The 27088-nt window shown below is 39.0% G+C and overlaps 1 protein-coding gene across 7 annotated transcripts in view; it reads left to right on the top strand.

Annotated features, from left to right (window-relative positions):
* Window positions 1-24530, top strand: part of MTUS1 (microtubule associated scaffold protein 1) — a 120104-nt gene extending 95574 nt beyond the window's left edge. For 4 of the 7 annotated variants that reach the window (XM_062575642.1, XM_062575639.1, XM_062575638.1 and 1 more), the window contains 8 exons: window positions 5642-5708; window positions 14241-14455; window positions 15011-15116; window positions 16171-16244; window positions 16349-16444; window positions 19790-19906; window positions 21303-21400; window positions 22240-24530. In XM_062575642.1, coding sequence (XP_062431626.1) covers window positions 5642-5708; window positions 14241-14455; window positions 15011-15116; window positions 16171-16244; window positions 16349-16444; window positions 19790-19906; window positions 21303-21400; window positions 22240-22456 — 990 coding nt within the window. In that variant the 3' untranslated portion in view covers window positions 22457-24530. Of the gene's footprint in view, window positions 1-4589; window positions 4763-5641; window positions 5709-14240; window positions 14456-15010; window positions 15117-16170; window positions 16245-16348; window positions 16445-19789; window positions 19907-20593; window positions 20788-21302; window positions 21401-22239 lie in introns of those variants that run through there. The other 3 variants (XM_062575644.1, XR_009958401.1, XM_062575640.1) reach the window with 3 other exon arrangements.
* Window positions 24531-27088: the final 2558 nt, after the last annotated feature.

Genomic DNA, 27088 nt, shown 5'->3' with positions numbered 1-27088 from the left:
GATTCTTTAAATTATTTGTTTATGTAGTATATTAGCAATAAAACTAGAAGGCTGATCTACAGCCTTCCAGATGAGAGCTGCTTCCACCTTGCAGGGCTGCTCGTGACAGGTATAATTGCTGTCTGTCACCTGTGACTCAAGGCTTCCTGTGTTTCTGCATGCCATGGAGTGCTTTGCAATAGCATCACAGGAACCTTTCTCTGCCTCCTGTTTGCAGGGGCCGCTTCCCAGCCCACTCTGAAGAGCAGAGCATTCCAGTATGTGCAAAGTCCATAGCACAACCCAATTTCCTGAGATATTTCAGGAGCAAGAAGCCAGTTAGGTCTATTCCATTTTAACATGGAGGGTCTAAAACTTTGCAATTTCCACTGTAGCAGTGCAGTTCACAGTAATTGTTCTAAACCTGATAATGTGTAGAAGTTTATAGTAAAAGGCTTTGTATAAGCACAATTCTGAGGAAGATTTGGGAACGTTAATCTGAGGATGAAAAACAGATCATTTGAACAAGAGGTTATTAAATGACAGTTACTTGAAGTTTGTTCAGAGATTTGAGATGTTACAGAAATCCTGGAGGAAGAGAGACACTGCACAGACCAGGTAAGTCTAATGAATAGTTTATCACATGGATATTCATGTAGCTACATGAATTAATTTTAATAACTCAATATTTTGATACATAAATACACGTTTTTTCAGTGTTCGTTCTTGTGGATTTTCATTTCATATAACTCCAGCAGGGTACATACTTCATTTCCAAAAGGAGTAAGTGTGTTTGGGATGTGTAAACTATGAAGCGTGGATAATTGCTAGCACATGGGCAATGTTAGCTAATTAGATGCACATACTCTAAGTCTGGTTTCTGCCATAGTTTGACATTTTACACTGAATAGCTGCTGAAGGGCTTGTATTTCTTAAAATGTAGGAAACGCTTGCAAAAGGAAAATGGGGCTTCTCAGCCAGTCACAGCCCCTCTGTGGCTCTTGAAGCATTGGCTTGCAAGCAGGGAGTGCAGCTCCCACAACAGAACTACATCACCTGGCTAGCAGCCGGGGTGGGCTGAGAAACCTGAAACCATTAATTTGACTAGTCACACTTTGTCACAAGGAAAAAAGCTCACAAGTTGCTGGGGCAGTTGGCCCTTAAGCTGTCTACCTCCAGATTTGGGATCTGTAGCAGAACCATGGGATATTAAAGGAATACCTGTACATTCCCTCTTGGGAACTACTTGTAATCTGAGTTCTTTGAGGAATCTTGTGTCTTGCTCATGTGAAGTTTTGTTAAGGTCAGGAAGGTTGGCTGCTTGCATGCGTGGTGTGAATACCTTTTTGTTCTTTCTGGAACCTGGACTCTTGTAGCGCTTCTCACTTCTAATGCTGTGCGATGCAAACTGTTTAGCTATTGATGTGTCTGCACCCTAAAATTACACTAGGCTTGAACCTGCTTAAATTTCAAGCTGCAGCTAAAATAGCTTGTTGCCAGAAAAAACATGCTTTTAAGCCTGTTAACTTGCCTGTGTAACTGCCTGTAACACAAACGTGAACATAATTTTGTAAGTTATTCCATTCCTGACTTTGTCATCTTTGTGATCATGAAGCTGTTGTCTTCTTTACCCGTGCTTACTTTGGACCTCTTTTCCTCTGCTTTCATGTTTCCCTCAAGTTGTAATACGGCATAACTCACCTTCCCAAATGTCCTTGTTATTGGACATGCATCACCCTGGAGTTTCTTGTCAAATTTTCAAAAAGCATGAAGGATTCTTTTTAACTGCTTATCTTTCACATAACAAGAAATCTCCAAGTCTTCTGCTTTGTGCTGAAAACTGTTTTGTAGCATGTGATGGCACAGGTACACCTTAACAGTAACTGTCCATTATGACACTTTTATCCTGAAACTCCGTCCTTATAGTAGGAGACCTACAATTTTCAGATACATAGTTGGAGGAGCGTTTTGGCTAAAGCTCTACTCAGTTGCTTATGCTACTATAGTAGATTCTTTTGAAATAAGAAAAATGTCATCCTATCATCCTATGGGATCGTGCTTGCCATAAACTTGTAAATTGTGTCAGAAATAGCTGTAACCTAGTATAAATGTCCTCCTTGAGTCTTCAACAACTGAGGATCATCCCACTAAAATAGGCTTTTTTTAACTGCCAAATACGTCTAGAGAAAAGAACACTGCCAAAATTGTTCTTTCAAAATTGTGTACTACTTCTTGCATCTGCTGTCTTTCAACTTCTAGTTTGATCTTCAACTAGAAGCCTGTAAAGCATGAATTAGAAGGTAGTTTGATATTCCAATCCAAAGCATGTGCATACAAGTTTTTAAAAGATATATTAATGGTGACACTCATTATTCAAGTGGTCTTTGGTATTTCATTGCACTTAAGTTTTCAAGACCTGAAATCTGAAAGTTTTATTTAGGAGACCCTCACATCTAGACCTGTCAGAATCTAGACAAAATAATGCTAAATTAGTTGCAAAACTTAGTCAGTCTGGCAATTTAATGTGGCTGCTTAAGCAGTTATGACCAACTTATTCTTCCTATTTGAGTCTGACAGCCTTTATGCTAGCTGCTTTCTTTTGAATAGGTACTTCCATGACTGGTGATGGAGGCATGGGGTTAAACAGCACCCAAAAAAAAAAAAAAAGAAAGAAAAGGCAAAACAGGTTAAGAGCAGCAAGAAAAAAAAAGGCAGTAAAGCACCAATACCCTATATTATGCTGTATTAGTTCTCTGTATATCCTGATGTAATATACTGTTTTCTTATCAAACTATTTTGCTTAGAAATCAATACAAAATGCAAGCCTTGTGGGAACACTAAGCAAATGTCCAGTAGAGGCTGAGGGGATATAATTAGAGATGTTTTACTGACTGCTTAGTGGGCTGGAACAAATCAGGTTGAAGGATGATTTTTTTTTTTTTTTTTTTTTTTTTTTTTTTTTTTTGAGAATTAGAATAGGGAATGAATGTATAAACTAAGCAGTAAAGGTAAGGGAAGAAAAAAAAAGCCCTCAAAATAATTTGCTAAGTGTATTTATATGCTAACTTTTTAATGGACAAAGTTACAGAAAAAGCTTTCAAAAATCCCATCAGGCTCCTGAGATGTGAAAATAGAAGTAGTATTATGGTTAACTTCCTTTAAAAATTTGCTGCTTTGTTGTGTACACAGTGCAGTAGGATGCAGCTCAAATAACTCTCTGCAGTATTCACGTTTTCATCAGTGCTGTGTCTGTGGTGGGCACTGATGTTGAGCAGGATGACTCATCGCTCCTTCCCGACTGGGGAAATGGGGAAGAAAAGGGTGATGCTTCTGAATAACTGAACTCGATGCTCTCCTGAGACTCTGCTGTGGTAGGTGAGGAATAGCTTTCAATCTTAGCCCAGCTAGCATTGTAAAAAGTTCCTAAGTGCTTACTATAAAGCTATGGCACAACTACTCACTGTCCTTTCAAGTGTGGCTGCGTTCAAATGAGTGCTTAAACTGCAGTGATTAAAATCACTAGTGTAGACCTTTTAAGATCTACAAGGTTAAATATATATAAATATTTCTAGTAAGGGGATGGCCCTATCCTCTAACTAGCCTACATAATTACAGAATTATTTCCTATCACTTGCGTCAGATGAGGATGTATAACATTATGAATTTTGATTAGTCTTTTATAAAACTTGATTTTTAGCCCTATTACAACTTTAAGAAGAAATGCTAGCTCCCTGTTTAAATGTAACATGAGCTATTGATCCACCACAGGCTGACAGCCTGAAAGCAAGTTAATCAGATCTCAGTATTTCAGCTGTGCAGCAGTACACTCAAAGCTAACTGTGAGTGGACACCAGAGCTCTCTGGGGGTTCATTCCCTCTTCTTTTCCCTCAGAACGGCCTGTTTTAGTGCTTGCTTGCTTGGTACTTGCATAGTGAGTACTCCCCACCTGCAGGGCAGGCTGCTCTTAACCAGGTGATCAGGTCCCAACATGATCAGTCTGCAGGGACTGGGGCGAGCAAGGAACCTGCTGTAAAGGTGGGTTTCCATCACCAGCTCTGAAGGTTTGTTTCCAGGGGCACCCTGCTGGTGTGGTAGCACCTGTGCTACCAGAGTGGGTTGTGTAGTAGTGGCTGAAAAAGTTTGAGTGGTTTGGGGTCAGTGTTTTGTTTCGTTCCTGATGCGTAAAAGCAAAAGCATACAAGGCAAGCAGCAAGCTATGAATGCAAGCTTGAGTATTCACAGCAGCAGAGTTGCCTTGGTAGTGTGTGTCTGGGGCTCGTCCATTCAGCTCAGGCCTCCCATCCTTTATTTTTGCATCAACAAATTAAATGTGAAAGCTGGGTAAAGCGAGCTCTAAATAGCTAAAAATAAACTCCATTATCTGCAGAGCAGGGCAGCATTGCCTTTGCTCTGCTGGCCGATACCTGAGCCAGGGGAAACGGATCAGCCGAACGTCTGGGCTTGGTGCTCGTAAATGAAGGGCTGTGGCTTTAAGCAATCGCTGGCTGCTTGTGCCAATTGCAGAAGCTGCAGTGTCTGCCGCTGTCGGGAGCGACCGGCGCGGAAGTACGGTAACCTGCGGGCGTGAGGCACAGCTGAGGCAAGGTCCAGTGGAGCCCTGCCTGCCGGTGCCGAGTTCGTAGCCGGAGCAGTTCGGGTGGTGGTGCTGCCACCTGTGCACTTCGCACGTGCGCGGGGGGCAGAGCGGGGGGCTCCGCAAGCTGGAACATGGGCTGCTCTAGTAGCAAACTGTGCCTCTATTCTCAGTGTGCTGCAACAAGGGTAATCGGCGTTTGTTTTGTAGCGCTTTTCCGCACCAGCGCCAGGGAGTCGGGCAGGAGCTGACCGCCAGCAAGGTGAAAGCGCCCCGGCAGCAAGCGGCTCCTGCCTGGCAAGCCGGGACCTCGTCATCTCCGCAGCGCTGCTGCGGCTCCGGAGGGCTGTTGCCGAGGCGCTCCCGGGACTGCGGAGCCGCTCTGCTGCGGCAGCGGCGCGTTTCCGTGGCCCGTCCTGCCGCGCCGGGCGCCCGCGACTCCGCTGCGAGCCTCTGCCCCCGGTGCAGCCGCAGCCCCCTTCCAGGCGAAGCGGCGACTTGCGCTTTCCCTTTGGCTTTAACTCGCATTCGTCGTAATCCTTCCTAGCGTACAAACCAACGTCTAGCTTAAAAATTGTGAGAAGGGGATGAGTTGTATTCAACTTTGACCTGGGCTCTGCCTTTGCTTCATGGAAGACTGAGCTTTTAGCAAAGTTTCTCATTTTGTGTTTACATTTTGTGAAGTAAGCTTAAGATAAATATTTAATGTATGCCTGTTTCACATTTACCATACTTTTTGTGCCCTTGACAGGTATCAGTTGATATCTTCTGTAGGTTTCTGTTGCCACACCCACCATAAAATATGTAATTAATTGCTGCAAAGTGGGATTTTAGTTGCGGTGTTATCCTGGAAAAAAAGTATTCTTTGTTTATAAGTGTAACTTCCTTAACAGCAGAACATCTGTGTATTTTGTAACAGCAGAACTGTTATCCTAAATGATTCATATCTTGGCTCCTCACTTCTGCCTCTTGTTTTCCTGCAGAACACATGCAAGTTAATGGGTGGAAGGTGCCCTGTTCACAACACTAGTCACTAAATGTTTTGGTTTTGTTTTGTTTCTCTACAGAGGGAGGAAGCACTAAAACAGCATAAAGAGTTATCTCAAGAACTAGTTAACCTTCGAGGAGAGTTAGGTAAGAATCTATTTTTCTAATTTTAACGAAAAGAGGAAAACTCTGGTCTCTGGAAAGACGGATGCCATGGTATCGTAGTGGCAGTTATCTAATTCCCTGAGTGAATTCTGCTCAGATGCTTAACCGCAGCATTTCTCTGGAGCCTTGACAGCCTGACCCCAGGTTCACCGAATTCCTGGCACTGATGTGGCTGCGCCTAGCAGGGCCTCCGCACAAAACATGTATCTGATGACCAAGGCATTCGCTTTCTAAAAAGGGAGGATGTCCAACATTGTATATATATCTGTTCGATCTATAAATTAATTATTTGTATGCTGCTTCTAGAGATTTGTTGGCAAAAATCCACAGAGTTATAAAACATACTGTGCAAAATCTGTATTTTTTGCCTTGGTGGCTTTTAGCTGAATGAGCGTAAAATTAACAGAAGGAAATGCTATCAGACTAATGAGATGAAATCTTTGAACTCATCCTAGTGGACAGTTATAATATGAAACTGAGCTATAATGTTCAAGGGCAGGTTTTGCCAACTTTGAAGCTTGCTTTAACTGCATTTAATGTTAACTCCATATATCATATTTGAACTCAAAGCAGTATAATCTTCTGGAGTGCAATAACCCATTGAATTGAAACTGATAGTACTTGAAAGTGAAGCTAGCCTTTTATAAAAGCACACTTCTCTTACGATGAAGCCCCCTTAAAAAAAATATTTGGGGAGCAGAAATAATGTGTGTGCAGCAGTTTCAGACACATCACTTATTATTGGAAAAATTGGAATGTTTATTTTCACATGCTTCAGAAGTTGAGTATAGTCTCAGCCAAGCTTGAATGTGAATGTTGGTCTTATTAAATGCAGCAGCTGCACATAATTTCCAGATTTATTTTTCAGTGTTGATTAATAAGATGGGCATTCCCTGGCAGCTAATCAGAATTGAAAACTTGGTGGGTGTATGTGTGGGTGTGTGTGTGTGTGTGTGTGTGTGTGTGTGAGAGAGAGAGAGAGAGAGAGAGAGAGAGAGAGAGAGAGAGAGAGAGAGACCCCACCCAGCTGAACCAACAGAGCGTGGCTTCTTGGCTTCTCTGCTCATCACTTACTGTAGTCCAATTTTGAGTGTTATTTTAAAAGGAAACTTTTTGGTGAGAGCCTTGTTTGATATTGCATAAAATTGCAAATATGTGAATGAGCAGCATCTCTGGCAAAGAAAGCCTTGAAGCCTAAGGTAACAAATACATTGTAGAAATTCCAGAATTCTCCCAATTTACTTTTTTTTTTTTTTTTTTTTTTTTTTTTGGTGTTAGATTGAGCTGAGAAGCTGAGATTTTTCTAGAGCTTGGTGCATTGTCGCTCCTATCAAAGGTGCAGCCTTTAACTGTTGTACCAGTGAAATGCTCCGAGTGCAATTTTGCAGTTGTTTCAGGGAACTGAGAGTCAGGACTGCCTTTGAAAGAGCCTTGCCTCCCTCTTGCTTTGCGACCCTGTCGCCTGCCTCGTGCTGGTCCTGGCACCCGTGCAGCTATGCAGCGAGCCAGCCTGGGGGCCTCTGCTGCAGACGGGTGGTTTGAAGTGCTGCTGACGTGAAGGTGCCTGGTTTAATTCGGTGTGTGGCTGAAGGAGGCCAGAGCAAAGCAAGGGGAAGGAGCTGTGAGCAAGGTGGAGGAAGGTGGTTGTGTCTCTCTCCAGCAGCACTCTGCGCCTCTGTGTCACTGTCCAAGAAACTAGAGTCTTAGTGTAGAGATGAGCTTCTTGCATTGTGGGTGAACCATAAAATCCATTTTGTTTAAATTTGTTGAAAAAGGACTTCAGAAAGATTGCTATTGGAGCAAGAAAAGGTTTCTCCATTCCTCCATTTGCTGGTATCCTCAGTGTTTTTTCATTTATCACCGTGGTCACTGTGTTGGTCTTTTAATAGAAAGAGGAACATTCAGCTTAAATGGCTAGACCAAGAGCTAGCCAGCACTTGCATCTAAGGATGCCTAACTCTTAGATGAGTTTCCCATGAACTTGTTCAGTCGTGCTTCTGTTAACAGCCTGCTGAGCCCATATATGGGATTTCTGTTTCAAGAATATGCAGCTCACAGGACTGGCAACTAGAAAACTTCAAATGCAACTCAGCTTGATTGACCTGTGACACATATTGATCACAGAACCATCAGTGGGCCATGCTAGCTGACATGCTGCTAACCAAAGGAGACGCTGTCAGCAGTTCCCCTTATTTGAGATGGTCTTTGTGTGTCAGCTCTCCAGCAGCACCCGATTTGCTTCCCTTTGTAAGGCATCTAAGCCATGATTTCAGTGAAGCAGTTATTTTCATGCAGTTCCCTTGTCTTCACTTTACGTCCCTCTCCCCAGCATGTGAAAGGGAACAGATTTAATCACAGAAATGAAAAACTGGCCAAGTCTTCAGTTTCGACAAGTTTTAAAATGGTTAACATACACTAAAAAAAGGGGGGGTAGGGGAGACCTCACTTGCTGACAAGGTATAAGAACAAAACTCATATACTGTTAGTTGTAGCTGCAAATAATCTGTCCATGCATACTCACTGATAGCTCTGTGCTGTTACTGTTGAATGGATATAGCTGAATTTACTTCAAAACTGCCGGTGGAAATCTCAAGTGCTATATATCTTAATTCACAGTATGCACTGGGCATAGGTGACCTCAAAGTAAAGTACAGTTTGAATCTTACTTAGGCTGCCTGTACATGTTTTACGTGTCTCATGGAGTCCCCAGCTGTTTTTGAAACAACATGAATTACATTTTGGAAACTGGCAGTCTAGGAGGAGGAGCCAGGTGTGTTAAACTCAGTGTAGTTTGTGCACTGGATGTTGCCAAGTTTGAGACAAACAAGAATCTCTTTCAGCTTGCACCTTGCACACTAGCGAGTCCCTAGTTTGTTCCTTTGAAGTTTAATTATGTACACTCCCAAGCTCCTTTATTTACCTTACAAAACCACCAAGTTGGCTTGCTATCAAATAGTCCGTTTGCTAGATTATTCTGTATTCCCCTTTTTACCAAGATGCTTGTTAGCTTAATAAATATGTGCAAACGTTTTCTTTTGGAATGACTTAAATATACATCGTGATCTTAGAACTTCACCTTTGTAACTACTGCGTTGTGGAGCCACCGGTTCTGGAACACTTTCATGTGGCTGGTGGTTACTGGACGCTTCATTTTTTGATTTCAGTAGTTGGAAATGTGCGAGATAGCAGTGATGATGGATTTGAGGAATGGCTTTTCAAAGGAGTTCATGTGCAGGAAAAGCCGTGTTCTTAACATGGGTTTCTTTACAAACTCTGGCCACAAGGCCTGAAACTAAAAGCGTTGAATATAAATGCCCTTGTTCTGGGAACCTGGAGCCAGTACGAAGGCTGGGAACCTGAAGCCAGTATGTTTGCCTGCCCTTTCTCTTCTCATTAACATAAAAGATAATGTACAAATTATTCTCAGTTACCTGTTTAATCAGGTAAGTAGAAATTGCAAGAGTTGCATATTTTTTCAAAGACACAAAACTAACCCTTAAATTAATTGCATTCTAAATTGTTTTAGAGCCTCTTTATCCTGGACATGATCCAGGTCAGTACTGCCACAGAGCAGCAGGTGCAAAGCTGACTCAGCCTGCGTGTTGGCTGTCTGAAAACTGCAATTCGTGAGCCTTTTTCAGTGTGCTGGAGAGACTTGCATATATACATATATTTGCCAAATGTGTAAACCCTGTTTCTTCTCCTTTTACTTCATGGCAGTTGTTCAAGAATATTTTCTTTAAAATACCAATTTGTTACCTCTTTTTAATAAATGACTGAAGTGTTTTGTAGGTTGGGGGGGGAAAGATTATTGTTTTACTCAAAGATGGAATTAATGTGATTTAGTTTTCAGGTTATGAATCATCTTTAAAAAAATGCTTAATAGTAAATAGACATTTCCATCAATTATTGGGGGGAGATCTCACTTCAGAGGTCACGCTCTTGCCTGCCTGCTGATACTGTAGTAGTTCCTGTATCAGAGGGCAGGAACTTACTTCCTTGCAGATACTTGAATGCCTCATACGTATTCAACCGTACGCACTAAGTTATGGCTTAAGGCGTGCATGCTTAAAGCATGCAGGCAGGTCAGCCTGTCTCATTTCAACTTGCCCAAGAACAAAAATATGAAATGTGACTTAATGTTCTGTACCATTAATTTCATAAAAGTAATGTCAAGAGGAACTTGGTAATAAAGGTGATGTTTGGGCAGAAGAATTTCCAGTATTGAGAATCTGCCAAAAGCATGAATATATTATTAGATTGGAAAAAAAAAATTATAGGGAGCTTGTATGGCTCCAGCAGGCTTACTGGTCAAAAGAATATGTACATAAATCTTCCAATGTGGAATATAAAGTTAGAGCAGTAAAATATTGTATACTCTTACAAAACGCCATGTTAAAATACTTGATTTTTTTTTGTAATTATTGCTTTTGCACATCCCCCAAACATTAAAATGCTGCTAGTTAACTGTTGTAGTATACTCAGTTTCAAAAATGATGAATTGGAAATACTAATGGATTTTTCTTAAGTCGTAGTTAGACTAGTGAGTGACCTAGGCAATTTTATGAAGATAACTTTTGTTCTGAAATAACTTAGGATACAGGGGTAAAAAAGGATCAATGCTGTTTCTTCATCTTAAAGTTATGGTCGTGGTGGCTTTTAGGGGAATATAACTGGAAAAATAATTTCATGGAAGCATTTGAGAGATAATAATTCATAACTAAACCAATTCAATCCTTCTATCCTTAAAATAAGGACAAACTGAATTTTGTATGGCAATTATCACACAATTGTAAGGGTTTATCCCTTGGTTGCTTTTACCAAAAATGTGCACTAGGTTTCTTGGGGATAGAAATAGATAAGGCAACTTGTGCACTTGCGCATTCCCCTCCTTCACCTGGTGCTACAGTTCGTGTGCTTTGGATTCACTTTGCATGTTAAAAACGGCATTTCTGATTGGAGGATATCCTGTTACCAAATTTCAGATACTTCCTGTGATTGCCAAAGGTTTTGCCCAGAAGAGTTTAAATTTTTAATTTATAATAAAACAGGTGTTAAGCAGCCTACAATGCATTATTAAACCTGTTTCCTATTCTAATAATACAGGGCATGAGAGAGGGAGGGTTGTATGATTGGCTGGGACGACTAAGTGAGATAAAATATTAATGGCCTTGCTGTTGGAATAATGAAGCAATCTTGCTTCTGGAGGCCAAGTACAGCATTTCCTCTATTCTATAAGTATCTTGAAAGCTTAAAACTTTAGTGTTACGGATGAGGTTGAACCTACTTTATGGATAAATGGCTAGTGCCTCTTTTCATCTCTGTGGTTTTATTTATTTATTTACTTATTTATTCTTCTCTCAAATGCTGTTGGGCCATTTATCTCCTGTTGTTTTTGCACTCGAGGCCTGTGGTCTCTTTTAATGTGCAGCATAATGAAGATGTGGAATTGTGGAGGGAAGTGCTTTCGGAGGGGAGAGGAGAGCAAGGGAGCACTGTAGTACCGTACAAAAACTCAGAAGCATGCACAGCAGGTGTCTCTGAAGTGGATGAGAAGTTGAAATAGAAATTTTGTGTAATAGATCCTTCTGCTACTGGAAGAGCATATCCTTCAGTTAATAAAGTTTTCCTCAAAACTAAGCTCTGGTGTTCTAAGAAAATTCTTAGGTGGGATAATCCATCATCACCAGTTCGGTTAGTCACAAGTTTTGCAGCATCCCCTTGCTGTGGATGAGCAGCCAGATTAAGGAATTATATTTGCGTTTTTTCATGGCTTGTCCCTTTCCTAAATTAAGGCAGTGTATAGTTATTAGTATTATTTGTTGTGGAGGTGGATAAGGCTGTGCAAAATACTTGCTGCAGACGCTTGTGAGTCTTGAATGCAGGGACAAACCTCTGGCTTGTGGGAGCTCTCTTAATTGCCCACGAACAACTCTTTGATCAGAGCTTTGGCTGGAACGTCGCACGTGCCGTGCCGTGCTGTGCCGGGGGAGCTCGCGTAAGCCGTCCTGAAGGTTGCTCTGGCCCCTGTTTGGAGGACAGGGACTTGTCTTTGCTTCTGTCAAGACCAGATTTGTAATCTGCAAGGAAGCATTTCAGAGGCCAGGCATTACCTTCAAGGTAACACAACCTTCAACTTCCAGTGCAGGTTTTAAAAGTTAGTTTTGTTTGTCTTTGTGACATTAGTCTTCTCATAAACCTGACTTGAAAACTGGCTAAACAAGAACTAATACGACTGTTTGCGTTAGTAAAGGTGTGGTTTGTTGTTTGATTTCTCCGTTCTATAAAATGCTACACACCACCTGCAATTGTCCGTATTTGGCCATCTGACATTTAAAGATAAGAAAATGCAAATTCTTTTGAACAGAGACAAATGCATGACTCTGGCCTTCCGAATAACGAATTAGATGACTGCTTCTTCCTCTTTCCTTTTAAAGGAAGTGGGTCATTTGATGCATTTTGCTACAATTATTTCAAATGAGGCATGTGAGTCAATTGCCTCTCAGCTCTGCCTCTTGCTCTGCTGTAAATGATCCGAGCGGTTCTGCATGTGGCTATGTAATGGCTCTGTCTGGCTCTGTGCCTGTTCCTTTGCCTTATAAAATAAAATCCCTTATCCCACAATGTTCCTTTTGCCCCCAAAACATGACAATGCAAAGCACATATATTCAGTAACTATACACCAGTGTGCTGTGATAGAAGTGTGAATATTAATGTTTTGTTTTTCCAAAGGAAGCAGTTCTTATAGAGGTGGGCATAAGGAGTAAAGAAAGCATAATAAATACCTTACTTGTTGATGACCACTCTCCCTCTCAGTATAGAAAGCTGTGAAATCAGCTTTGGTTGCAGAGAGTGTTCAAGTGTGTTTTTGTTGAGCCTTTAGCTGGGTTGTTGCCAGTCACGGGGTGAACAGCTCTGTTTACAGCTGGCCCGGCAGCAGGTCTTTTAAACAGAACTAACGCAAAGCTAAGCCCGTTAGAACTGGTTCAAGTAGATGCACGTGAAAACTGATTTTGAGGCATCGTATCTCACTCTTTTATACTTGTTAGTTCAAATACAGGTTCCAGGTGATTGCCCTAGAGCTGAGACTTCATTACAATTTCCTTAAATCGGAGTGCAAGTAGCATCCGTTCAGTTCTTCACTTGCTGTTGACGAGCTTTAGCAAAGTGGGAATCTAACAAGTGTGTAATTTCAGGCACTCTTACTTGAAAAGACTCCTCTCACTAATAGCTGAGACTAGTACTGATTTGGAAATGTATGCTTTAAGATATTGTAATGTATATATCTTAAGACTCAAACAAAGCTGTACTAAGAATTTCCTGTAATGCTTATATGAAGATTCATGAATCTTCCAATGCTTTTATGGAGAGTTTAAATTGATACTGCTCAGGCAGTCTGCCAAGCAGTTATAAAGTGCCTGTATGTATGACTTCTCCTGTATTTAATCCAATATCATATTAACAGTCCAGTCATTTTTTTTCTTAGATAGACATATATTGGTTAATCTGTTTATTTTAGCAAAAGCACTAGAGGCTGTATGTAAACAATTTGCTTATGATATTCAGAGACCACATGCTTCCATTACACAATTCCGGAAGCAACCAATGGCTAGAAACAAGGTGAAAGATGTATGTTGCAGCTGTATTAGCAGTAGAAAAATGATTCTCCCTATTAAGACCCTTCTGACTGGGATTGTGAATACTAAATTTAAAACTCAGAAGTTACTAGCTTCTATGTTGACTTTTAATCACCTGTAAATATGGGGAGACAAACCTAGGCAGTCATCTTAGCTGACCTATGTTTAATATAAATGGGAAGAGAAATATACTGTATTTCTTGTTTTCTTACTTCTCTGTACTTTGCCAGAAACTATCCTGTATCTTGCATATTTAAGTATCTTAGGCCTATGCGGGTTGGTAATGTGTTTCGGTTGGAGGTTTTGTGTTTTATATCACTCCGTATTGGGTAGCCCATGTGAGGCTAAAATTGCTTCTCTGTTGCATATCTTACTGTAATTACCATGTTAAATAAATGTTTTTCAGGATATTAGGACTTTCCAATTTAGCTAAGTGGTTTATACAGCAAAAAGTGAAGTACTCTGAGAAATCCACTACTGAAATGGGATCAATTAGGTGAAGCAGTAAATCCAATTACCTTTCTTATAAGAGCACTCCAGTATCTAGTGAGACATGCCTTGATGTATCTTTTATGTCATGACAAACTCGCGTTTGTGTTCTTTATAAGGGTTCCTGATATAACTCCAGATTCAAATAATTCTCAGCATAAGAAGCATTGGACTGTGAATTCAGTGTTTTTCCAAAGATCTTAAAGATCATCTTTTTATATGTTGAAGATCATCTTTTTATATGGAGGTGGTATTAATTTATAGATAAATTATGTTTGTATAATGCTGTTGCTGTGCAGAGTATTCATTGCTATCTTTAATACCTGTAGCAAAGACCAAACATGAATTTAGCATTGAACTTGATTACTTTTTCTTTTGAAATCTTCAGTAACCACTTCTGCAGCTTGTGAGAAATTGGAGAGAGACAGGATTGAGCTGCAAGCTGCTTATGAAGGATTTGTGCAGAAGTTAAATCAGCAACATCACAACGATTTAGCTGAGCTGGAGGAGAGGCTAAAGCAGTTTTACACAGCAGAATGCGAGAAACTCCAAAGCATCTGCATTGAAGAAGCTGAAAAGTACAAAGCGCAACTCCAAGAACAGGTTTGTGACACTTGAAGTGAAAATGTTCTCTAGTAATTGATTTCTGTTACCATGAGCCTTCAGACAGTCCTGATTTTTCGCTAGTACTGGAGTTGGTTGCTTCATTTGATGTGAAACTCGCCTTTACTGCAACTAGAAAGATGCTACTACACTAAGCTGTCCAGATTTTATTGCTTAAACATGTTGCAGGTTCCTAATGTTCTGCAAACTCCAGTGGCTTCCGGAGCTCTACTAGATATTTGCATCTGCTTGAGTTTTGAGATTTATAAAAATACATTTGGCCTGTGAACTTGCTTTGCAACAACTCAGTGTGTGTGACAGACATCATCCTGTTAGTGTCTGTGAACGATAAGGCATCGCTCATCTACCAAGTGCTGTATGTGGCTTAGTTTCTCACATTTTATGCTACCTTTAAGTGCACTTTATACTACCTTTATACTACCTAGACTATCTAAAACATGTACGCAACATACTGCACACAGCCATTGTAGCAGTGCTTCTTTAAACATGAATTTGATACGCTGCAGGGGAGGAAATCATATTGTCATATTGCAGGTTGACAACTTAAACATCACGCATGAAAACTTGAAGCTGGAACTTGAAAGCAGCCACTCAGAAAAAGTAGAGGAGCTGAAAAAGGAATATGAATCTTCTTTTTCAGGCAAGTATTTTGTATTCAAGTACATACACTATAGTACTATTAGCCCTAAGCATAAATATTCAAGCTTTCCTCAATATATCCATTTAATCATTCTTTGTAACCGTATGTGTTTAATAACATTGTCAAAATTCCTTCTTTTAGAACACAAGGCTTATTTTACATACAGAAATAATTGTAATCCCATTATAGTTGAATGAAACCTGAAAAACAGTTTAAGATTGGATTTCATTTCTTTCAGTAAAAGATGTGTCTAAATTGCAGACTACCCTGAAAATCTCAAGGTAACAAGTAAAATGCTTTTCCTGTCATGTTTTTGTAAGGAGCACCTCAGAATTGAAATCCAGGAAAAGTGGGGTTGTTTACTTTCCAGATTAAAAAAAAATAAAATAAAAGATGTTTCTCGAGTTGAGAATTACTACGCATTGTTCACGCCATGCTGGGGTGAAGGTTGTTTTTTGGGGGGCAGGGGGTGAGTGTGCTCAGTTCTAAATGGCATTGCATCTTAATTGACTGAAGAGATGATTTCCCTCCAGTGTCCAGCTCCACTTGACAACCTAGTTTCTAAGGAGACTTTTTCCTCCAGCTTTAAAGCTGGTGACACTTCCACTACAATCAAGAAGTAATGTCTTACTGCTTGACATCTCCAAAGCATGAATGAGTATAGAGATGAAATGTTTTTAAAGATGCTCCTGGAAAACATGATTTCAATTGGTTGTCTTCCCTTTCAGAAGTTCAGCTTTTGTCAGATGTTACTTTAAGCTTCCTGTACTCAATTTCTCAGTTTGTTGCCTGCAGATGAATGCTTTTAAAGTTGGCATGCTGCCAGCTAATTAAATAGAATGAAGTGTGAGGGAATGATCTATAAATCTGAAGCAGCAATAAATCTGATGCTAAGTATATCCATATTGTTTGAAATGGTAATGATAGATGTTCTTTCCATGTTTTTTTTTTTTTGTTTTTTTTTGTTTTTTTTGCAATTGACTGTTTGCTTCTTACTTTTTTCACTATGTCTTAAGAAATATTAAAAATCTGCAAAAAAAATCATTTATTTCAGAGCTCAAGAGTGCCCATGAATCTGAAAGGAAGTCACTTCAAGATTCCTTTAAAGAGAAGCAGGAATTGCTAGAGGTTTGTTAAGGGTTTGAGACATGGCAACAGTGTAAAACTTGTAAGGTGTTTTGGAGATATGCACTGAATTCTTGGCCTAACTATACCATATCTTTTCATTTTAGAAAAAGATCGATGAATTAAAATGTGAAAATGACTGTCTAAATGAGAAGTTGAAATTAGAAGAGCAAAAACAAATAGCCAAAGAAAAAGCCAATCTTGTAAGTCCTGATCCTCAGAAGTAAAGCAGATGAACAAATCTTGTAGGCCTGTTTTGGGGGGGAGGTTATTGCATAATATGCAAAGTTTGCTATCAAGTCTTTAATATGTGCAGTAGATGGTATGGACAAACTAATACCTCAGTATCCGTTGTTGAAAGGCATGTACCTGAATTAAGTCAGTACACAAAGTAGCACCAACTCTATTTAAACCAAAATTAACTTCCTGATAAAACTGATGACTATGTAATGTTCTAATTTCCTTCTGAAAGTGACAAGTAGTTGGTTCTTGGGAATTTATTGAAGGAGTTGCAAGTTAATGTGATTAGAACATCCGAGTAAGTTACTTATTACTAACATGTTCTTGCAGCCAAGACTTGCCTCCTCTTCTAGCAGCTGCCTTGCTTGTGCAGTGTAGGGCTCTGATATTACTAATATTTTGCATAAATTACACTCCTACCAGAAATATTTCTCAAGCACTAGACAGTGGTGTATACTGACTTTACCACTGCAAACATCTAAAGCTGTTGAATATCAAAGTCAGTGAAGTAAGTTATTGGCTAAGTTAAATTGAAAGCTGAAGCGTGCCACAAAAGGCGTAACGTAGCTTTCTAGATGATCAACAAATGTTTTGAAAGTGCCATAATCAGTGTAGGCTGTCTTGTATCATTACCTCAAAATTCACTTTTTTTTTTATGAGTCTTAATGCATTTTTTTCAAACTGGTTCATGCTTATTGCTGATGTATCTTTTAGAAAAACTGCTTTTGTCTGCCTTTCTTCCCAAGGCTGCTGTCATCTGTGATGCTCCTGGAACTAGAAATGCGCATAGAACGTTTTCATATATCGGAGAGGATTAGATATAAACATGCTTGTCTTTCCAGTTTGAGCTTTAGAATTGCTTATCCAGTGAAGAGAAATTCTAAGCTTAAAACTCATTTAAAATGCTTTATAAGTGGCACATCTTCAGATTTTGCCAGTTTAGCTACTATAAATGATCAGTCTGCATCAGTTTCCCCTAGAAGCAGGTGACATGCAAGTGCAGTAAGTCTGTGTTTTATGGCAGTAGAGTCTGTTAAAAATAGTGGTTTTGGACACAGACGATCTCTGTTTGAGAACAGACTTCAGCACATGCTCCTCATTTTAAGAATTGGTAAAACATTTAAGACAGAAAATAAAATAGAGGGTCAGTTGTATGTAGTATGAGACCACAAGGTAGGAAAAGTGGGACAGGAGGAAGACCTGGTCAGACAGAGGGTGGCAGAGCAGAACCCAAGCTGTTTGGCCTCTGCCCAGGTACTGGGAGCCCTTGGGGCAGAAAATGTGAATAATCACAGAGCTTTGGGAAGGGAAGAAGAGCCAGAGAAAGCATCTGCTGTGTGTGCAACAAGTGCAGACTTACCTAATAGAAATTATTCTAGTTTTCACTGCAATTTCATTTCTTTCTCTCGCACTGTTTATTCTAGAGGCAGGGCAGAGCTGCAGCCGGGGGAATCTGCCATCACAACACGCTGCGGTGGTTGGGAGGGAGGACACCAAGGCAGGCATCACGGGGAGGCTGCACTTGGGAGTCTGAACTGCTTTCCAGAAATACATTCAGACATTATGTAATTTAAAGGAGCAATAGTCGATGCCTTAATGGCAGTTAACATGAGACAACTTCAAAAGCTTGAGGCTTCTCTATGGAAAAAGATTAATTTGACCCAGTAGACTCTTCTGTGCTAGATACAAATTCTGCACAATAAGAAATTTCCATTAGCCTTTTGAAGACAGATATATTTTTAACTCTCCAGTTCTATCTAACTAGTGTCACTTGATATTCCTGTAGGATATTCTGTGTGGAGGTTTTGGGATTTTTGTAAAATTCTTACCTAGATGTTTCAGTCTTTTCATCTGACTTTGTGCTGTAGAGTGAATAACTTAACATGGTAGCTCAGATGCAACTTCTTTTAAAAGAAATTTAACTCTTAGGGGCAGGGGAGGAAATTAATAAAAATGACGTTTTCCCCTAATAGCTCCTAAACTCTGTGTAAAGCCATAAAAATAAAGAATTAACTGCAAATTTGCATTTTTTTTGTCCCATTCTCTGAGACACAGCAGTATTTCTGCACAGAGTCCTCTGTTTAAAAGTAGTAATTAAGTAAGAATCATAAATGGCACGGTCCTTAAATGAAGAAGAATGAAAGGCATAGCTGATTTGGCCTTTGCATTAACTGTGGATGGTACTGGTTGAGTCCTCACTTTCCGGCATAGCGCTCGGACACTGTCTGTGGGCTGCATCCCACATAAGTGCAGGTGGTTTTCCTGCAACTTCTTACTTTTCTGATGTTGCAATGAAGCTGTTACTCAACTCAGTACACCAGTAGTCTTACCAAAATACACTAAAACAAGTTTTGTTTGTTTTTAAAGATAAACTTAGTTACACAATATGCTTGATCATTCAACGTCTTCTGTTTCTGTTCCACTTATGCTACCTGGAAATGAATTGAAACTTGTTTTTGTTTTTTCTTTTTCTTTTTTTTCTTTTTTTTTCTCTTTCTCTCTCTCTTTTTTTTTTTTTTTTTTTGATTCCCCTTACTTTGCTTGCAACTACACCTTTGAAATCATAAAGACATCTTTTACTCTGTAAAATTCAAATGGTTCCTTACTCTGGAAAATAGATCCTTGAAGGAAATACATCTGACTCTAAAAAAACAAAAACAAACCTCAAATTCATGTCCTGACTTGCTGTATAACAGATGAGTTGCACTCTACAACAGTGCAAGACTTGTATTTGCTCTTGCATTGCAAGGCCATTAAGAGGAGTGTAAAAATGTCAACTTTTGATTACTCTGTAAGGGCTACCTTCAGACTCAAAACAGTGAAAATTAGCTACAGTCAAGTTTGTAGGTTTAAACTTTGAGTGCTACTCCAACACCTGAAAACTTTAAAAATATTTACCCAAATGGCTTTTGAGTATGAGTTATGTGTAAAATGAAGCAAGTTTTGGAGCTCCTAGCCTTAGAGAGCGCCTTTGGGCACACCCACAAGGAGTTCTGTTGTGATAGCATTAGTGCTTTGCTTTTGATTCACAAGGGTTTTTCCACAGTTGTACAAAAACATTTTCTAAATCTTTTATTCTAAGAAAAGCTGCAACTGTCCTAAATTGAAGAACAAACAAAATCAGAGGAGAAAGTGGTACTAGATCTTTTTTTATTATTATTCAAATTGATATTCATATTGATTTCTCTACTTAGAACAAGTAACTCTTGTTACCACATTTATTTTCTTTCTCTTCCTAAGCAGCAGAAAAATACTTAAGTTGTTTCTGAAATTCAGGGTAATAAGCGAATTCTATGGCAATCTTTCAGAAAAACCCACAGATAATGTATCTGGAACAGGAACTGGAAAGTTTGAAAGCAGTTCTGGAGATCAAGAATGAGAAACTGCATCAGCAGGATATAAAACTAATGAAGATGGAAAAACTGGTGAGCTTCCCTTGGGGTCTGGCAATTTAGGACCATGTCTCTGAGTTATCTGCTGATGAATTCACGCTGGTCAGAGTTGCATGCAAGGATTAACCTTTTGCTTAAAATGAAGCATTAAATTACAATGTGATGTGGTCACACTGCAGGTACAATTATATCAGTGTTAGGTTGTAATGTGGTGGTGGCGGGGGGAAGGAGTTACCAGATGCTGTAAATAACATTTTAACCTCTAAGACGACTACTGCTTTGTTTGCATTGATGTAGCTGACAGCATAGGGTCATCTTGGGGCCCTTCCACATCTCCTCTCTTCTCTTCCCCCCTACCCCAAAGAAAGATCCTTACCTGCTACCATTGCTCAAGAGTTAGGGAAGAACCTTTTGAGCACATACCCAGCATCCTGGCCTGCACTGTCAGGAAGATGTTAGCACAGAGCTAATCTTAATTAAACCAAAAAGACACACCCCTCCCACAGGTCGATAAATACAACTAATTAACATAAAATATGATATTGGAAAAACTATTTTAATCTTCTCATCTAGAGTTGATTGCTCAGATCAAACATTTTAACTATTATTTTTAGGCTGCTTCAAGTTGTGTGGCTTTGTTCCTCATCTGTCTGTAATTACAAATTCTGCCCCCCAAATTGCCTTCTCCTGTGGAGTTACTTTGTGTTGTCTGGTTTGTAGGGCACAGCTTATCTTGGGTGGGGCCTTTGAGTGCTCTTGTAACACTTGCACAAGACTTTAATGAGGATGTATAGGAAGAGGTTTGGATACCAAGCGATACTTTCATGTCAGCTGTTCAGCATTGCACAGCATCGTGTGTTACCCTGTACCCACCGGTCTACAGCTCCTGTGCAAAAATCCTTGAAAAACTTCAGGTATTCTGACTGAAGGTTGCCAGTATAAAAGCCCTTAGAACATTCAACCATTTAATCACTGTTTTTCCTTAACCTTTGATAATGTACTGCAGTAACAAAGTGGAATGAGGAGAGCAGCAGGGAGAGCTGATTACATAGGGGAGCGCTCAAATTTTTCACTTTATCATGTTATTTCAAGAAAGTCTGTCCACCACTATTAGAAAAACGCGGTTAGTAACTAGTCAATTGGCAGATATCTTGCCTGTTTTTTTTTTTTTTTTGCTGTCATTTAATCAGCACAAGTGCAAAATGCTAGTGCTATGCAAGAATAAAATCAGTAGACCTGTTTGATTATTAGAAAATATTAAACCACTACAGCAAGTCAGTTTTGCATTACTCCAAGGTCACTGTTTTTGCTTTTATTGTAATACAGTCTGCAAACTCCAGATTATGAATATCTGTTATGTTATAATTTAGTCAACAGCCTTATGAGCATATGAATGGGTTTTATTTTAACCTGTGACATTTTTTGAAAGGTGGAAAACAATACAATCTTAATGGATAAATTGAAGAAGTTTCAGCAAGAAAATGAAGAATTAAAAGCTCGAATGGACAAACACATGGAACTTTCAAGGTGAAAAATATCTGAGGACTTCTCTCAGTTAATAAGAATATCTAGAAGGTGTTCCTGTGAGTAGGGGAGGAAAAAAAAAAAATCAGTGTAAATATTACAGTGACCGATTTTGGTCTGAGTGCTTAAAAAGAATATACTCTTTCCTTCCCCACACATACCTATACAAATCTGCATTCTACTGTAGAAACAAGAAACAGGAACAGATTGCAAGGAGTTAAAGGCTCATGTTCTTCAGTGCTCCAAAACAGTATTTCAATGAAGAGAAACCAACTCAGGAGTATCTTTTTACAGTAGCTGTATATGGCCTCTTTGAATATTGCTGGTTTGCGAGATAGGCTTGGCTTTACTTTTAACCATTTCAATTTAGTGATTTGTCCACAGCTGTAGAATGACAAAGGACAAGTGTGCTTTAGTTAGCAGTAACAGCAATATCTAGGTGGGTCTGAAGTTTTTGCAACTTGATCCATTGCTTAAAGGGATGGGCAAACTCTTGTAGTTTGAAGGAAACTGTGTAGAGCTGGGCCTGCAACAAGGTCCAGAGGCTCCAGTATGGCATTTGTTATTTTAAATAGGACATGGAACACTTTTCAGATGCTTTTTCTGACCATCTTCACTGGTCTTTAGAAATGCTTCCTACTAGGACTCTTCCTCCTGCTCTCTTCAAGTTGCAAGTTTAAATTCAACAAGCATGAGAACATACCAGACCACACTGCAACTAATTTAGTTCAATCAAAGCAGGGGGTTTTGTACAATTTCAGAAAGCTGTGTTTCAAAATTATGTTCAATAATGTAACTTCCAACTTGAGTTATGTGCACTGATGTAAATCTTATTTTTGTAGGCAACTTTCTACTGAGCAGGCTGTTCTACAGGAGTCACTAGAAAAGGAATCAAAAGTAAACAAGCGTCTGTCAATGGAAAATGAAGAACTCTTGTGGAAGCTGCACAATGGCGACCTATGCAGCCCAAGAAAACTGTCACCCAGTTCTCCATCTGTGCCTCTCCAGTCCCCACGAAATTCTGGTAACTTCTCTAGTCCTACAGCATCGCCAAGATGACATCTCTTGAGACAGAGGCAACTGCATTTCATTTATGATCTGCAGAACTGACCTGAACTTTAATCACAGGACCGAGAGCTATATTAGCTGAGTATGATGACTAAACATAACTGGAAACTATTTGGTGCAAAAACAGCTATAAGAGACAGAGACTATGGGAGTAAGACACTCGTGTTGTTCCTCCCCAAAAGACTTGATTATGACCTCTATGGACATTGTTGCACAAAGCACTTACGGAGCAAGGAAGTCTTGTTCATTGCCTTTTCACCTAACTATAAGAAAAAGCTCAGGGGCTTAGAGATAAAGATCACAACATTTATAATATGTTCCTTATCACAGACACTTTTTTAAGGCTGTGTGTATGCGTGTGTGTGTGCTGTGAATGGAATGGATGTAACACACTGTGTGTGTGTGTGTCTAATGCTGCCTTCTTTGCTGTGTATGTAATAAAGGATAAAAGCTGACGACTATACATTGACATGTACGTCCTTAATAATGTCAGTATGCATGCTTTTAGCAAAGACTACCCTTACCCAGAATGGAAGAGAAACTGGCATTAGTACTATAGGTTACTTTTCTCCCTCTTTCTGGTTTCAGTTCAGTACAAGAATAGCATGAAAAGCTTTGTCAATTGACTTGCTGGTGGCCTATTTCAGTATGCAATTTTGAATGAATTTTAAAAACAAAGTTGAATCACAGTCATATTGTGCATGGATTATTTAATATCCACACACAACTGTCAGTTATGATTTTTGGTTTTTTGCAGGACACAGTTATCTTGGCTTTTAAGTCAGCAGTCACAGTCAGAATTATAAGTAGGGTCACCTTTATAGTCAGACCTTGGAAACTAATAGTTGCAGGTTTATATGCCTAGACCTATCCTTTTATCTGCTGAAAAGAATTACTTATTTCCCAAGGACAGCATTTTAATTGCAGAGGCCATCTGCTGAGGAAACAAGATGCAAGTTAGAAAGCTAAAGGAAAAAAGGTAATAATTGTCTTTAGGTGCATTCTTAACACAATTCTCAACAAAGATCTTTACGTAAATAATTTGTGAATACCGATTCATTTGGTGACAACATTTTACTTTTCAAGTCTTAGTACTTTTATTAACATTCATCAGGGTTGGCTAAATCGCTCTGAGTCGGAAGATGGTATCTGGATGTAGATAACTTGCCAGTTTTGCCATATCTTCCCCCACAGACTGCAGAATATCAGTTTTTTCTTAGTTCATTTGTCAAAAGATCCTGCACAAGATATCCTGCAAAATAGGAAAAAAGCCTGTCCCTACTGCTTAAGCTGGAGGATAAGGGTGTCAGAATTTCATGAAATGTGCTGTGCTTTAAGTTTAAATAAGGTAATGACAGAGCCTTGATACTCCCTTGGTCAGACCTGTTTAAGATCTCTACATCGTATCTACTAAACATAGGTTCAACCTCCAGTTAGTATTACAAAACACTATTAGTGCTTACATTAGCTTGTTTTTCAAAGTACCATGAAGTACCATTTTCATGACCCCTGCTCTACTACTGTATAGCTAATGCTGTTATCTAGCTATGAAGTTAACTCCTTTGGAACACTGTATCTTCTAAGCTTCCCTGTGTTTTCCAGTAGCTTGGGAACCTTGAACCTAGGGGATGGAAAGAGTTTAGGGAACTAAAGTGGAGAAGCACTTCAAACCATTTTACCCAAGACTTGAAAAATCTTGGCACTTCACTGAGGAACACAGACAAGACTCGAACAGTACTCGTTCTGTAAGTAAACTTGTAATGTACTTCAAAATGTGACTAATCATTACATTTACCTAATTCTAAATAATGTACAGGTTAAGGTGCCCTTTCTATGGAACATTTTACTCTGTATCCCCTTGAAGGCACTGTACATGCCACTGTTAGTGGTGTCAGGACTTAATCTGTGTTCCAGGGATCTCAGATTCAACTATGAAAATTCTCTGTGGGCTGAAACTTGGCTTAAAGCATATCTTGGAACATTCTTTTATTTTCTGTGGTCAAATCTCTTTGACACATGTATTTGAGCTGAATGCTTAAAAAATAAACTTTTTGTACTGCTTAAAGTTTTTTTTTTTTCCTGATTGTTTAGTCAAATGATCTTTAATCTAAAGAGAGACATTTTTTGAAATGCTAAAAACTAATGTCTGTTCAGCACAGGAGAACAACAACAGTAAAGCTTCAGTGCACAAATTATTAATGTTCAGCTAAACGATTGCAAATTTTAGCCTTACTAGTCTAATGTAGATAGCAGTTACACAGAGCTTGCTTATGATGATTATTGGTTATTCATTTTGAGATGGCTGTTCCAAAAAATGGAAAATGGAGATAACATCACAAAATCATGTAGTAATAAAATACTTGACTACAGTGGGATTAACATAGGGACTCAATGTGAACGAGTGATAATTCTGTTTCTAAATCTTTCTGCAAATAGGTGAACTGCATAATGTTGGAAATAGCATTGAAAACTGACATTTAATGGAATCTAAACAACTCACTTTATTAAAATTCTCACTTTATTCAGGAATTTTTTCTATAAGAAAAGTCACAAAGTTTAACCATCTAAGAAGTCAAGTAGTATGAACTGTTGTCTAGCACTATTAAGAACAGTATTAGCTTAGCTGTGGTATTACCTCAAACAAAACACAGTGCATACAAATGTCTGAAAATCATGTACAGTATGCCCCTGCAGGTAATTAGGAAGTAGAAAAGCTTTTCCAGCCTACCACTATAGAAAAGTGCATATGGTAGCAGTCATACAAAGACTGTGGAGGCAAAATTAGTTACGAGTTAACAACACAGGGGACTTTTTACCTCTGAACTTTTTGTAACTGGAATCTGTAATCATCTTGAAAAGAAATGGGGAATTCTTGTAGACAGAAATTAAAACTACAGAAATATCTGTTTAGTGTTTGTCCTCTTGGTCAGGAAGAATACTGAATACTCTATTATTAGCACTGTTTCAATATTTGGCTGGTGCTTTAATATAAATACTGTATTATTAACAAAGGCTCTATGTAGTCCAGTAAATTTCACAGAATTTTTTGCTAATTTCTTCAACATGAAATTTTTTTCAGGAAAAGCTAGAAACCTGCTCCACTGTAAATATATTCCAAAAATCTAGTGTTAGCCTAGCAATTATACTCTGTTCAGATACTCTAACTAGTGGTTCTCATCACTAATGATAAGTTTCAAATGAAGTTTACAGTGACATTTGCATCTGCATTGAATAGTTTGTAGTCATTCAAACTAATTCATAATAACATGGTATTGCAAGGTTAGTGTAAAATATTTTGCTCTGTGGGTATTTGTTTTTCAGTTACACTATGCTTTCAGTAAAATTTGAGATGAATCATTTCCATGTGCTAACTGAAGACTCTTCTATGTTTCTTATGATAAATACCAAAGACATTTCCATGTATGTGGACAGCATGCAATTCAGCAGGAAATTCCCTTTATACAGTAGTTTACCATTGTTTTTAAAACTACAGTGGCCTGACAACCAGGAAATTAGGGCTGGTGTGAAGTGGTTAAACCACTTATCAGAAACTTGGAGTAATCATCAAACTTGGAGTAATCATCAAAGTCATATGATAAGGCAGCAGCAATTTGTTTTTTTGCCTTAGCAGAGAGGTGACAGATACAGAAGTAGAAAAACAGTGCTGGTAAATTTAGGCATGTGACTTTTGACGTTTAGATTTCTTGCCTTAAGCTTCACTTTCTTACCCTCCATCACCCTTAATTCCTGTGGTATCTGTATGTGTTTCATTGAGGCAAGAGGAATCAGGCCTGCCCATAAAGCTCTTGATAATTAAAGAATCATGCTTTTAGTTTGCAAAGATAAGGATTATTTTGCTGTTTGCAGAAAAAACATGCAAAAAGTTCTCCCTTGAGAATGTACTTGTAGTTAATCTTAGGAACTGCATGTGATCACTATATACGTAACTATTAAACTTGAGGAAGACTACTAGAGTGATGTACCAATAGATTTATGTTGTCTTTACCTCTTCTGCCAAACTGTCATCAAGGAAGTGATGCTGCCCCTTGAATTGCTGTGGTGCTAAACAAGTTGGAACAGGTAGCACTATCTTCCAGTTGCTAGATATTTTAAAGAAATATTAATTGTCCAATTAAAAGCTCAAAAATGCTTTGAAATCTAAGAAGTTGGCACAGCTCCTGCACTTCAAGGGGAATACTATTATGCTTATCAATGAAAAATGCTAGTAAGTATTAAACACACAGTAGAGCCTCATCCAGGAGCCCAGAGATAGTAAGAGTTGCTTCTGTCAGATTAAAGTCCTGTCCAGAGAAAAATCGTAGGAAGTCCTTATTTAGCTGTTTGAAACCACGTTTCACTGTTCAGTCATTCGGTAACAGTACAGCATGCTTGTTGACCTTCTCTCTACTATTAGAGTTTATCAAGGGATCAAGGGCCTGCCTCTTTTGTGTTCTAAATTGGTCCCACTGCTATACATAAGGTAACTTTAAGAAAAATAAGTACTTACTTCCAGAGGCCAAAACTGGCATCTAGGGTGTTTTCTCTATGAAACCTACTTAATGGGCTATGCATAGCCATTTCAGTCTTCTAGTGACATTGATCATACTGACATTACTTTAGAGT

This window comes from Rhea pennata, chromosome 4, assembly GCF_028389875.1.
Source record: "Rhea pennata isolate bPtePen1 chromosome 4, bPtePen1.pri, whole genome shotgun sequence".
NCBI classification, from domain to species: domain Eukaryota; kingdom Metazoa; phylum Chordata; class Aves; order Rheiformes; family Rheidae; genus Rhea; species Rhea pennata.
Note: the sequence above shows the minus strand (reverse complement) of the source record. Positions and strands in the feature narration are given on the sequence as shown.